This window comes from Chaetodon auriga, chromosome 1 (genome assembly GCF_051107435.1).
Source record: "Chaetodon auriga isolate fChaAug3 chromosome 1, fChaAug3.hap1, whole genome shotgun sequence".
Taxonomy (NCBI): Eukaryota; Metazoa; Chordata; class Actinopteri; order Chaetodontiformes; family Chaetodontidae; genus Chaetodon; species Chaetodon auriga.
The window spans coordinates 9,362,714-9,376,847 of record NC_135074.1 but is presented as its reverse complement, the minus strand read 5'-3'; the positions used below and the strand labels follow the sequence as shown (position 1 = coordinate 9,376,847).

The following is a 14,134-nucleotide window of genomic DNA, read 5'->3' as shown; positions in this document are numbered from 1 at the left end:
AGCCTGCCCCCATGATCCTTTAATCCAAAGACCCACTGACCAAGAATGAATGAGCTGTAAGCAGCTCACTGCTACTGATCAATGACTTCATCTCATGCATTCAATCTATTTTTATGATGACATTTTAGAGTGACCTCTTGAGGCTGTCAACAAATGGCCTGCTCTGTGCAGCTTTAATAACTTCCATTAAATAGCGTAAAGCTACTGAATAATAAGACGTGCTGGTTAAATAAAGGCAGAAAAAGAATCAGGACAGTGGAGGAAGTGGGATGTACGCTCACACAGCGTGCATACGCTGATCAGTGATCCTTTTTTTTAGCGATGTGGGTCATCTGTCAGTTGGTCAGCAGCTACTGAACGGATTGCCATTTTGTACGGACATTCGTGGTCCCCAGGGGATGACTCCTACTGACTGGACATGCTGACTTTTCTTCTATAGCTTCAAGCAGGCTGACATTTTGGCTTTTGTTAGACATCGTGACAATGGATGGGCAGCCATAAAATTTGATTGAGACATTTATGGAAGATGAATCCCACTCACTTTGGTGATGCCCTCATTTTTTTTCGTAGAACCATTTCTCACTCATGTTTCTTATGTGTGTCGTGTTCAAAGGCAGGCTGCTGCCCAGCCAGTGCTTGTGTGTACATCGGCTCTGACATCTGACTCCTGTCCCCACTCTGCTCTCTGAAGCAACAAATTCATTTGTAAATGTGTATAAATGGCTGAATTTTTGGGTTATTGACTTAAAAACCATTTTTCAATGATACATTTCCTTTCTGTCGTTGTCTTCACACATACACAGCAAAATGAGTTTTTCATATTTGTAGTTAGTGAGAGCAAAAGAGAGACGGAGAAAAGCCCCCTCCTGCTCTTTGTGACCACCTAAACTGTGTTTTAATGCAGCCAAATTCACAACACAGCTGTTCACATTTACATGTTTGTCTGTCTCTGTTGTAAGACAACTGAATGAGTATGAAACTTGACTGTGGCTCTTAAATACTATGTTGCCCAGCAGTCATTACCAAGCTGCTGAGCTGCAGATAAAATCATTATGATCACCACAGTGTCGGGAAGAAACAACTACACACAAAAATGTACAAAACAAAAAGTTGTCATATACAGCCAAAAACTTTTTGCCACATCTAAATGAGCTGAAAACATGGGCAGTAGTGTGCACTCTAAACTATATTATAAATGTGGCTACTTAAGAACAAACGCTCTGCTTCTGAAACATTTGTAGTTAACAATCGAATCTGTGACAGAGCTAGAGCGCAGTCCGACGCTGTGTACATTCATCATGATTTTGTGAACTCAGTCTCTACTAGACGGATTGGTGTAAAATCTTGTGTGGATATTCATGGTTCCCACACAATGTATTCTGCTTTTTGGCTCTAAATGAAATGTCTCAACAATATGGATTGCTGTAAATTTGGTAGAGACATTCACGTTCCCCTCAGGATTAGTTATAATAACTCGGGTGATCTTCTGGTGTTTCATTTAGCACCATCATCGGGTCAAACTTTCAACTCGTCCAGTACTTTTGTTTAAATACGTAACTACCCTCATCAGGATCAGCTGCCTATTGTTGTATTTTAATGCATTCAAAACATCATGACGGCAAAAAGCCACGAATACAAATAAACTGACAAACAGTGAGCCAGAGAAAAGCCTTGCACGACTGAGTCTCATCCTGGAGCTCATTAGCTCGCTCTCCAAAGTTCAGTAACCACATTAGACTTGAGACAAACAAACTAACAACACAACTACAAGAAGAAAAAGAGCATACGTTGAAAATGCGAAAGACAGTTTATTAGTAGACACTCATCAGCCAGAAATAATAACCACCTGAAGAATGTCTTCCTGAAATACACCATTTGATTGGCAGTGTAAAATAAGGCAGAGGGCTTAAGATCTTAAGATATTTTATACACTTTTGCACCAACGATAAACAGTTATACATTCACTTGTTACTGTAACTTTTGATAAATCTGTCCATACACCCACATAGTAAGAAAACTGTATTAGCAGGGGGCAGGGACTCAAAGAGTATTTGCAAGAGTAATACTCATCATAATGCAGTAGCTGTTTTGGTCAGAGGCTGGCTATACCTACATAGAATCTGACCACAACCTAAACAAAGATTAACTTTTGGAATTGCAAAAGCCAACACACTATACTGACAAAGGTTCATACAATTATCATCACCGTCAAAGGGTAATACCACCAAAATTGTTAAAGGTCTTCATAGGTTGATTATAGTGTGTATAGATTTAAATAATATGAATTTCCCTTTACTCATAGGCAAATATGTTTCTTTATAAAGCATTTTGTTACATCAAACACATTTCCAGTGAGCTGCAAAGTGTATAGCTGAATGGTGACTGCCACTTAAGAGAAGACTCGCCATAGGTTGTTCCCAGCGTCAGCGTGACTCAGGTTCATGTTTGTATCCTGCCCGAGCAAAAGACAGACCTGCTTCTCTCGTAGCCAGACTGGTCATCTTGATTTAATGTTGTTCTTTGTATTTTGTTCCTTCAAGGCATTTCTTTGTAAATTTAACCTGCACAAGTATTCATTTACATCTATTATTTTGGTGTCCTCGTCGTCATATTTAGTCACTTTTTCAGTGTACTCACTGTGCACTAAGCTTAAAGTGCGAACCAAGAAGATTTAAACTGATCGTTAATCATGAGAAAACTTGGCTGAGGCCTCCATTCTGTCAATGTAATCTTGAAGATTTACAGCACATGATCAGTCGATGAATGCCTATCTTTGGCATGCCAAATCTTATGAAGGGGTGGAATAAATCCCTAATTTAAAAATGTTGGAGTATTCAGGACCTAAGAATTGCTAGTGTCTGTGCAGTTTCCGTGAGTGCACATTGTCATGTGGTCTGAATAGCATCAAGTTGTATTTAAGAAAAAAAGGGACTTGATGACTCTAGTGCCAGCTGGGTGGTGTGTTGGGAGTATAGCAGTCTAGTAATGTTACACACAGGAGAATGTGCCTTCAATGTGCGTGTATATGTTTCCAAAAGATGCAGGACAAATGACTGTAGAACATCTAAACAGCTCTTTCAGTACCCCACACACACACACACACACACACACACACACACACTCACACACACACACACACACACACACACACACACACAGTTGAGTTGCTGTGAGTAGAAATGTCGTTAGCCAGGGTGGGTAACTAGGTGGAATGCAGCTCATCTGTACAGGGTCTATTGTCCTATTGAGAGACCAAACAGATTAGGGATAAGTAATTAAAGAGCTAATTTCCAAAATATTATATATCCATTTTCATTAAATAAAATCTTTCGGTACCTCCAAAGCACCAAATTTTATCAATTCATCAATCCAACTAAGGTATCTTATGCACTTTAATACCACAGATTTTTGAAGTCTTTTAGACTTTAGTCTTAAATTTGTGGTTGTCAGCTGGTGGATATTTGTCTTTTGGAAAGAAACTCTTCTGTTACACAACACTCTACACTATTATCACTGAAAGAACAATCAATGACATCAAAAAGGAAATAAACATACCTTCACCAAGAAGCACTGAATATATATATTTTAGAAATACATAGAAAAATATATAGTCATCTGAATGCCCATTATACAATTTTACACAGTAGTGTCAGTAAAAAGCCTGTAAGATGGTGTAGAGTAGATGTGACACACACAGAGGGTACAGAGTTGCTGACAGTGTGAGATTTTGTAAGTGATAGCTGTTCAGGCGGTGTTCGGTGTGATAAATTGATGAAGTGTGGGTGCACTCTTTTCTTTTTCTCAAATGTCAAGAGGTCCAAATCATACATTTCCGTAAGGCTAATCTGCTTTTAAAGTTTTTTTTATAGCCTTATTGTTGCAATTTTGACTTTCATTCATTTGGTTGCCAGTGCTGTCAAAAGATTCTTGAAACTGAATGATTAGTAAGTCTGTAACACTAACAGGTGTTCAGGATACTGACAGCAACCCTTTGTGCCCTGCAGGCACTGAGTGCCATGTGTCTGCTGCATGGTACGGCTCGGCTCGACTCGACTCACTTTTGGTGCCTGCCACTTTTCTTGATTTCATTTTTCATTGCAGACAGTAGACCCTCAACGTAGACAGCATTCTTGGCTGATCGTCATAGCAACGGCCTGTGGAACAGCCTCATCTTCAACGTGGCACAAACACAGGGACAAAGGAAGATATTGAAGGGATGGTGTTTGCGTCACAGCAAGGTGACAAACTTTGCTTCAGAAAATGCTGAAGGCAGCCAGACAGTTTGGGAAATCCTATATCAGAGCACAAACAACAAGACAACTTGTTGCTCTGTGACAATTCTCTCTGACCAATCAGTGGTCTGTGGTGTTTTTACTCCACCATTTAGCATCAGCTCAGCTCACTTGGAACCTCAACTGAGGTGATACCAAAAAGTACCAAGTACCAGGTACTATCCATAACTCTTGACAATGAAAACCAAAAAAGAGTGAGTCGAGTCAAGCCAAGCCATACCATGCAGTCGAAACATTTAAAACAGCCACCCAAGTAAATACCTCTGGTTATGAGGGTCCGACAGTACATGTATGTGTTAGACTAAAGCACAAACCTAACTGACAAAGTTAGAAGTACAAAAATGCTACAATAAGTGCACACAGCTTCTGAGTGGGTAGCACTTTACACATTTTAAAGATTTATACTATTTATAGTGTTTCATTTCATTGCGGTTTCTGTTTAGTAAAACCATTTACATGAAATATCTGTATTAGTATGCACTGATACATAGAGGTATACTGATGCCTAACCTGCTGTAAGTCAAATAGTAAATACAAATCTTTCACATAAAAAATGCAAAGAGTTCATCTGAACAAGCTGCAGCACATGGTGGAGATCATAACTTCATGTGAGGTCAACCAAAGACTAAAACAACTATATTCATTAATATTTTGGTATGATTGTTCTGAAGGTAGGTGGTAGGGGCTCACTTAATGTCTCACTGTATGCTGAAATCATTTTGGAATTTAGGAATGTGATAAGGGCCTTTATTACATCCCACGCATGTGGCGCCTTGGTTGAATCAAACTGTAAAATGCTTTTGCAGATGCTATTTGACTCACAGTAAGGCATGATTTAAAGCCTGTTGAACAATAATAAACTCTTTTTTTTAAAAGCATAACATTTATCATTTTAATATCCTACCTCACCATGTGTCAGTAGTGAATAAATAACTTGAATTTCATAACTATTTTGAGTATTAGGTATGACATCACATGAACCTTTTCATCTCAGAGTTGTCTAAAAAGTGAGATAATCTGGTAGAAATGTATTCATAAAAAGCAGCTTTTGCGAAATTCAGAGGAAGTTTAGCCTCTGATCCCTCTGCTTAGATGCAAAGATCCATGTGAACATGTGAGGGACTCTTTTTATGTCAGGATTTCTATCATGGGAGAGATGTAGATGTAGTGGAATGCAACTGTGATTCAAGCGTCTTGACAGGAGTAAATCAATATAAATCTTTAAAAGGCTTGGAGTAGTTAAACATCAGATAGTCCATGTAGTAGAAATCATAGACTCGCTGTCTCTCCAACATGCTGACCTGTGAAAAGTATTTTTGTGTGATCTGCATAGAGGTCCTCGTGTCGGTTGGGTTCCTATCTTTAAAACTGGGCAGTGTGATATTGGGTGGTGCCCCAGTCAATCGCAGGACAAAGTTGGACTCTTCCTCCATATTCTCAAACTTGCCGATGAAGTCATAATCTATGAGACAAGGGTTGCAGAGCTGGTTCACCTGCTCCCAGTGGATGTCCATTCCCACAGGCCGGTGGACATCCAGGAGGTACTGGACAAACTCCTTAAATGTGACCCCGCTGCCTGTCTTCAGGGCTGCCCAGGATGGGTTCACCCTGTACTTGGAAATGATGGGTTTCCCAAACAGGGAGTGGTAGTAGTTGTTGGGATTTTCAAACTTGTCCCTGTATGCTGACACCATTCTCTCCAAAGGCTCTCGGACAAACATGACTTTGGTGTAGGTCTCCAGGCGGTGCATGATTCCCTGACGGTCAAAGCTGTCGAGTGTCTTGAGATGGTGGCCATAGTGGACCGTGTCATGTTTAATGCTCTGAGCATTGGGGGCCTGGCCCGCCAGCACCATCAGGGTCCTCTTCCAGTTGGAACAGCCCGCCTTGGGCACCTGGCAGTACAACAACTTGTACTTGTCCTCCACGTAGAGGTGCTTCACATGATGACGAGTGATGGTCCTGGAGATGCTGCTTTTGTACTTAGCGCAGATCTCCTTCATCAGCTGCCGGCGTGCTTCCAGGATATCGGGGGAAAATAAGTGTAAGGCAGAGGAAGAGGAGACTGAGGAGGAGGAGGAAGGAGAGGAAGAGGACGAGGAAACATTATTGTTGGTGTGATTGATTGGGGGACTTGTTTTGAGCAGTTTGCGTTGTCTCTTGGAGACATGAAGGGAGCCGATGTCCTGCTCTCGAGACCCAGTGGTGGCCGTCTGTTTGCTCTCCTCAAAGTGTGGGAACTGCATTGGAGGGATGGGACTGGACAAGATGCCTTCCGATGCTTGATGGTCCAGATAATTGTCAGATTTGCCTCTCTCTCTGTCCTGCGTAGAAAGAGTCTATAAAACAATGAATGACAACACAGGTTGCAGTAGACAGTAGCAGATGAAACAAACAGCAGCATTTGCACATGATATTGTGTATACATGCGCAAGAACATAGAATCTATACTCTTTACCTAATGAACAACATTTGTCCCATACAGTGCCTTCAGTACTCAAATAAGCCACTTGATGGTGCTGTTTCACTGCACCTTAAAAAAGGTTGAACTTTGTTGCAAGCAAATTTCACACTGCCCAAATGCCATTCCTGACCTATCAATAAACTGAGCTGTAATATCATATAAATGTCTTATAAACACTTAATGGGGAATCTAAATTAGAATCATCTAATGCCTGATTAGCATCATTTGATGCCCAGGGCAATCATGCATTCTGACATTTTATTTCAATTAAATGCTGTAATGGCATCATAAAACCAATGGACTGGATGTATAATTTTAATTTTACAACAGACAAGGTGACAAGATCATCATGAATCTTGGCTCGCCCCCGTTCTGACTTAAATGGCCATATTCTTTCACCAGCAGGGACATCTGGAGGGGAAAAAGGGAAGGAGTGGTTCCTTGCTGTTTAATGTGCAAGGCGAGCACAGGGCAGCAACATCTGCGGCAAACATCATGTTCTTCAGGGTTTGCACTGATGTAAGTCTCTCACTGGTGCTGACGATCACAGCACAGATGAGAGCAAGCAGGGGTCAGCTGAGAGGACATACAGTAGTATGAGCACTGCGTATCTGACATAAAAACCCACTTCATGGATTGTCTTGGAGCCAGTCATGATGTTGTGGTCTATCTGAATCTTGAGGGTGATGCCTGGTTCAAATCGTCCATGCCTTTTTAATGCCATGGGGCAATTTAAGACACATTTATGTATTTACCCCCTGTGATGGCTTATTCAGACCTTGTTTTGTTCAGGCACATGAGAGCAATTCCATTAAAACTTGTTCTTGTGCAGATAACTGTCCAAGAATACAGAGACTGACTTCTAAATGCAAAGTTGTGTCGGTGCAAAAAGATTGATAATTATAGTTAGTTGCTATCCAGCAGTGCCTGTAATGTTGTAAGGTAAAGCCTAAAGGAATAACTTTTGTTTATCAATGCTGGCTCACCATTCATCCAGAATGGATCTAACATAACCAAAATTGTAAGCTTCTACTGTGAAAAAAAAAAAAGACAAACCCCCACCCAAAACGTAGGTGTGATCACACCCTGGGGAACCTCTGCCTGGTTCAACTGGGGCCGTTTACTCAGTAAAGTCTGACTGGCTGAATGCGCAGTGTGAGGTCAGCCTCTCTACACAGATGCTATCAGACACGCTGAGAGGTACAAGGCTGACAATCACTTTTTTTTTTTTTTTGCAACGAAGAACAGGTGGGAGCAACCTGTATATCTGTGTTTTGGGAGAAATGGAGTAAACGCGTACCTCTCTGGACTGCCGTGGAGTGCTTCCAAGCTTCACGCCTGGGGAGAGAAGAGAGAACAGACAAGGAAATCAGCACTTAAGTAAACATGCATTTTTATCCTTGAAGAAGAGGGTGAGGAGCTTTGATGCACCAAAGGCTGCAATAATTTAACGCTTCTTATCACTTAGCACGTCTACTTTTGATCCCCAGGAAAACCACACCTGATCAACTAGTCCACAGAGGGAAGACAGGTAGCTCTACCTGTGTAATGAGCTGCCACAAGCATGAAAAGTTGGCAAATGAGTTGTGCTCCCAGTAGCAAGCACTGAGGATGAGACAGGGAAATAAATCAGCACAAGAGAGGGAAAAGGAGATGCTACTTTTTTTAATTTGGGAGGAGAAAGAAGGAAAAAAAAACTAAGAGACTCAGCAAACCACCAAAAAGAACCAATGAAAATCTGAAAAGGATGCGGTTTGCAGACCAGAGGAAAGAAAGACGGAGACAAAGATGCAGTTTGTCCGATTTCTAGAGGACAGCAGGAGAGTGACAGAGACCTACAGATTGGTTTTGTGGCAGCCTTGGGGACAGGTGGTATGTGTATTGGCAGATGTGCGGCAGCAGGACAGACGACGTGTTTAGTGGTCTGTCTCCAGCTGGACATCTCCTTTCCTTAGGTCCCCCCATCCTGCTGATATATAATCAGGCTGACAGCTCTGAGTGGAGCTGCATGGCTGCTGATGGGGGGAGCAAAGACACCTCTGCCTGAGTGGCCTGTCACTTCCAATTTGAGGGTGGAAGTGATAGGAACCTGCACGAGGGTGGGGGTGGTGGGGGCTGTAGATGCAGGCCACAACCTTCCCTAAGTGATGAGATCTGCAGATCCCCATCTCACACTTAAACACGCCTCAGTGGGGAGGGAATGAAATGCGTTGCCCAGATGCAATGTTTTTTTTTTTTTTTTTTTTAGATTAGTATGTGCTGGAGAGCTCTGCGGTGGCCTGTGACATTTTCTAATCTTGTTTGGGTGCTGCTGCACTATTTGATCTCCTAACCCTAATGAAAGTTCATATAGGATGTGCATCTTTGATATTAGTTTACATTGGCTCGTGTGAAACACATGAATATTTATCACAACACACACAGATGCCATCGCCAGGGAAACACATCCAAGCGCAACGATAGCAACAGTCTTTCAGTGTTCTAAACTGATGGAGCGGCACGGGCCCCTTGTAGCCCTGACCATCTTGTCAAAATACACGCTTTGTTATCGATCTTGAAAGCCCCATCAAGGTGGTAATTGAAATCTCCAAAGGTTTAATTGGTTCCTTTCACGAGGTGTTTTGTCTGGCAGTTGCTACAAGTTTGTCACAGCTGTTGATGTCAATACAGATTTTCTTTCCCGCTCCATACCGCACCTTCAAGAAGAGGAAAATTTTAAATCCTCTCAGTCTGCTGAACCACTGACAGAATTCAAGATAAAAATGTTTGATGCGATGCATATACTTAGCTCCTTGGATATTATGTATATCACCTGTTCTGTAAAGGGAAAGGCTTTTGAGAAACAGGAAAAATAAAATGCAGAAAGGTTCAATTAGATTCAAGCCTAAGGCACTGAACTGAGTATACAGGTCACAGTTGTCCTGTTCAGCACTTTGTGACAAAGGTGTCTTGTTAAAGTCGTTTTGAAAATGAGTCCGACATGGCTTGATTAGATTAGATAAATCTCGGCTTTAAAATCTGTTACAAACAGCACGTGAATTCTGGCTCTAAAAATCTAACTCTCTGTCAAGTAGGGAGCTAAAATTACATTTCATGAGAGGAGCATTTTTCCATGATAGACTATAACTGAAAGAAGTAATATAACAATGCAAACTGAATTTCAGGGGGATTTGTAAACATCATTTATCTCTGTAGTATCTATTTGGTTGAGGGTAATAATAGTTGCTGTTTGATTGCAATTTCACACTCAGTCAATTCCACTCAGTATAACTACGCCATTGATTTTTACTGCTGCACGGTGAAACAGTGATGAATTGTTAAGACTGAGGTTTCATCTGTGCAATGCAGAAAATTCACCTCAGTAATTCCACATAGTAGAAGCCCAAATCTTTACCGAAAGAATTCTGTAAATAATCCAAAAGTGAATGTTTCTTCCAAAGTATAATTTCTGTTAGCTGAGAGGCATAAGAGGTTTATAGTGTATACAATTTTATTGTTATTGTATACTATCGCATTCACAAAGAGGATTTTCTGCAGCACTAATGGAGAGATTTAGGATGAATGCACCTATGGGGAATGCTGGAATAGGGTGAAAACAGTCAACCAATAAAGCTGAATTTGTTTTCATCCCCAGACATCAAATGTCAAACCATCGTCAAAGCTCCAAAGGCTTCAGGTAAATTCATACAAATATAAAATCCTCTGCTCACGGCACAGATCAAAAGAGGGCCTCTGATAAGTTTTGCTTTGATTCTAAGGTATTTCACTGTAATTTGCTGATGATTGAAGCTGTTTAAAAAGCAGCAAAGCTCTTGAGCCTTGTCCTCTGCTGCCCTCTAATGTAACCTTGAGCATCCACCTCTCTCTCACAGACAAAGCCTCTGAATATTCATGCAGACAACCTCGCATTACTGCAAAGATCCATATAAGCAAGGGCCCCATCATTAGCAGATCCATTATCATCCCCCTCTCTCAAAGACCCTTGTACAACTCTCTAACAAAGACACACATCAAACATCCTTTTCCCTGCCACTGCCGCCGAGGAGGAGCAAAGGACAAAAACAATGTGAAATAATGAGCTTGTTAAGTGAAGGATTGTGGCCCCTCTGTTCTGGGAGAACTTGTTAAATGCCTGGTTTCATCCAGAGACAGGCAAGGAGGGTGCTAGAAGCCAGACAAGGCGTGTCCTCCTCCAGCCCACTATTCAGGCTAGGCAGTCATGCTGCGCCACCATAAACCTTTCATTAGTCATTCAGCACACTGAGCCACTGTGACCCCAACCAGCTGCACTCCCCTCTCTACCCAACAAACCACCCACACCTGCACTCTGCACACATGCGCCTCCTCCACTTGACTCTGTGTGGGAATACGGGGCTCTGGCATGCTGGTGTGGTTTATCAGAGGAAAAACGCTTGAGAACAGGGGTATTGGGCTTTAAGCTCTGGTCCATTGATGTTTTCACTTGTTGTGGTAAGAGATAAAACAATGTTTCAGTTGGTGCTGAAATCCTCCAGGACTGGGCCCTCCAGCTGCGAGGGAGGAGGAGGTGATGGGTGAGCAATCAGCGATTTGGAATTGAAGACTCGTAGAGGCTCCCTAAAGACCAAACACGGACCATCTAAAATTTGTGTTTATCATCCTCTGACGACTGGCTTGTGTTGTGAAGGAAGGTTTGGAAGAGTTACGATTTTTTTAAAAAGCTCTGGCTTTTCAAAAGCACAGGCTCGGCCAAGAATGACTCAATAAGACATCTTTAATCCAATCAATTACGATGTCCTGCAAATGAAACAAACAACCAGGACACCGAGAAACAGATTCTTCCCACTGTTTCAGGAGGAACCACAGGACGCCATGCAAGACTCATCAGTAGGATTTACTCACAGAAAAGATTAATGCCAACAGACATGGCATTCTGAATTGATTAATTAAAGTTTTTCAGATGAAATCTGAAATGCTAAATATGAATCTCTGTCCGGTCAGAGACCTTAGATTCAATTCCACAGGGCCATGGGCTGACAAGGATATAAGTCCACATTGATCAAATCTGCATGTCATGATTTTTGTCCAATGCCCAGAGGTGGAAAGTACAAGTATTTACTCAAATATTGTGCCTAAGTGTAGGATTCAGTTGCCATTTTTATGAGTGATGACAGGAAATGAGGTAGAGTGATGCAACAAAGGTCTGGACTTACAAAGTTGGGACAGTGGCAATAAAAGACTGGAAATGTTGCGAAAAGCTAAAATAAAACAGCTGGTTTCCCACAATGAATGCTGTTAACTGACAACAGGTTATTAACACGATTGGGTCTAAAAAGAGCCTCCCAGAGAGGCTGAGTCTTTCTGAAGTAAAGATGGGGAGGGGTCCACCAATCTGTGACAGACTGTGCTGGCAAATAGTGCAACAATTCAAGAATAATTTTTCGCAGCGTAAAACTGTGAAGAATTTGGGGATTTCAGTCTCTACAATAATGGGCGCCATGTCCTCCTGTCTAAAAAGGAAAGGGACCATACATCCGGCTTGTTAGCACACAGTTCAAAAGCCAGCATTCATAATGGTATGGGGATGCATTAATGCACATGGCATGGGTCACCTGCCCATATGTGAAGACCCCGTTAATGCCGAACAATATCTACAGGCAACATCTTTTTCAGGGAAGGTCTTGCTTATTTCAGCAGTTTTCCAACAGCATGGCTCCGTAGTAAAAGATTCCAGGTGCTAAACTGGCCCGTCTGCAGTCCTGACGTGTCACCCACTGAAAATCTTTGGCTCATTATGAAACGTAAATTATGACAAAGGAGACCCTGAACTGTTGAGCAGCTGAAATCTTACATCAAGACAGAACAGGAAAACATTCCACTTTCAGAAGGACAGAAATTGGTTTCCTCAGTTCTCAAATGCTGACGGAGTGTTGTTAAAGGAAGAGGCGATGCCACAGAGTGTTAAACATCACTCTTTTTGAAGTGTGTTGCTGGCATCAAATTCTAAATGAGGATATCATTTTCAAAAAACAATTTCAACATTTGCTACGTTGCCTTTATGCTATTTTCAATTAAAAATGGGATTTCAGTGTTTTGCATTTCACAGTGTCCCAACTTTTTTGGAAAAGGGGTTGTAGATAAAACTATCCCAATTTGTATAAAATGGCTAAAATTAGCCATTCCTTGACAAAATATGACATTGAAATGCTAATTATATTGATTACATTGATGTATCATCATCATCATAATAAAAATATATGATACTTTAACACTGTGGGGCCACTCCACCGCTGCAGAATGAGTCCTCTTACTTTTAAGATATTTTTATGCTTGAAAACTGCAATAACTTTTTTTTTTTTTCTTTGCCACTTCAGGGATGTGGATACAGGCTGTGAACACAAGACTGACAAATAATCACTTTTTCAGTTGATACAGCTTTTACTTTTAAATGTGTTTTTTTTTTAGATTGTGGTATTTCTACTAGAGGATCTGAGCACTTTTTCCACCACTTGACAAAAGCCAACATTCAGTGCCATTTAGTGACTAACTGTTTACCTTCTCTTTGTGGTTGCATCTAGATCACAATACAAGTACTGCTGTAGCAGAGATGATGTTTTGTGTCAGCTATTTAATTAGTTAGCTCGTGCTGAGATATCTGACACTTAAAACTTTTGTTTTGTTTTTCAAACAAAAGCTTCTCAGACACAGGTATTCCCACTCTCCACCTACTGGACTGTTCACTGACAGAGCACAGTGCTATGAACAAGCAACTGGCATCAGATGACACGCCACCTTCAAAGGTTAGAAAGCATCAGAGCTGAAATGTCTTCTTCTCAGGCCAAATGACAAAGCTGTTTCATTGTTGAAGCAATTTACATGGCGATAGCTTCTGTATTCATTTGACATTTCTGTCTCTGACTCTGTGTCCTAATTACACCTTATTAGTCGGTATTGTTTGTTGTTTGTTTTGAGCACTGGATAATTACAGGCTTCAGATTTATGGTAGGGGTTTTGGAGTAGACGTTTTTCCTCTCATCTGTCAATGTCGCTGCAGTTCCCTCTGCTCATCAATAGAGGTTGATAAAGTTCAGAGTCCACTGTGCTCTTTTAAGGCTACACGACAGTTAAGGAAGCACACTTGGTGATATGGTACTATGGCTTTGTATAACATTTCTTTAATTAAACTTTTATTTAACCAGGTGAGTCCAGCTGAGATTATAAAATCTCTTTCCAGGGAGCCCTGGCAGCAATACAGTGTTTAAAACAACATACGCGGCAGCATTAAAAACACATGAAACAAGTATAAACTCGCAATCCAGTACTGTCATGTGTGAGAGTCTGACATGAGTGAAGTGAAAAGTGGCTGTGAGACCTGAGTTGCTGACAATTACTGTGCTAT

At 41.3% G+C, this 14,134-nt stretch overlaps 1 protein-coding gene across 1 annotated transcript in view; it reads right to left on the bottom strand.

The window, feature by feature from the left end:
• Positions 1-1,788: 1,788 nt before the first annotated feature.
• The window catches only part of chst8 (carbohydrate (N-acetylgalactosamine 4-0) sulfotransferase 8), a 169,314-nt gene continuing 156,968 nt past the window's right edge, over positions 1,789-14,134 (bottom strand). The window contains exons 3-4 of the mRNA XM_076746111.1: positions 8,057-8,094; positions 1,789-6,631 (exon numbers count right to left, since the gene is read on the bottom strand). Coding sequence (XP_076602226.1) covers positions 5,501-6,631; positions 8,057-8,094 — 1,169 coding nt within the window. The 3' untranslated portion in view covers positions 1,789-5,500. The remainder of the gene's footprint in view (positions 6,632-8,056; positions 8,095-14,134) is intronic.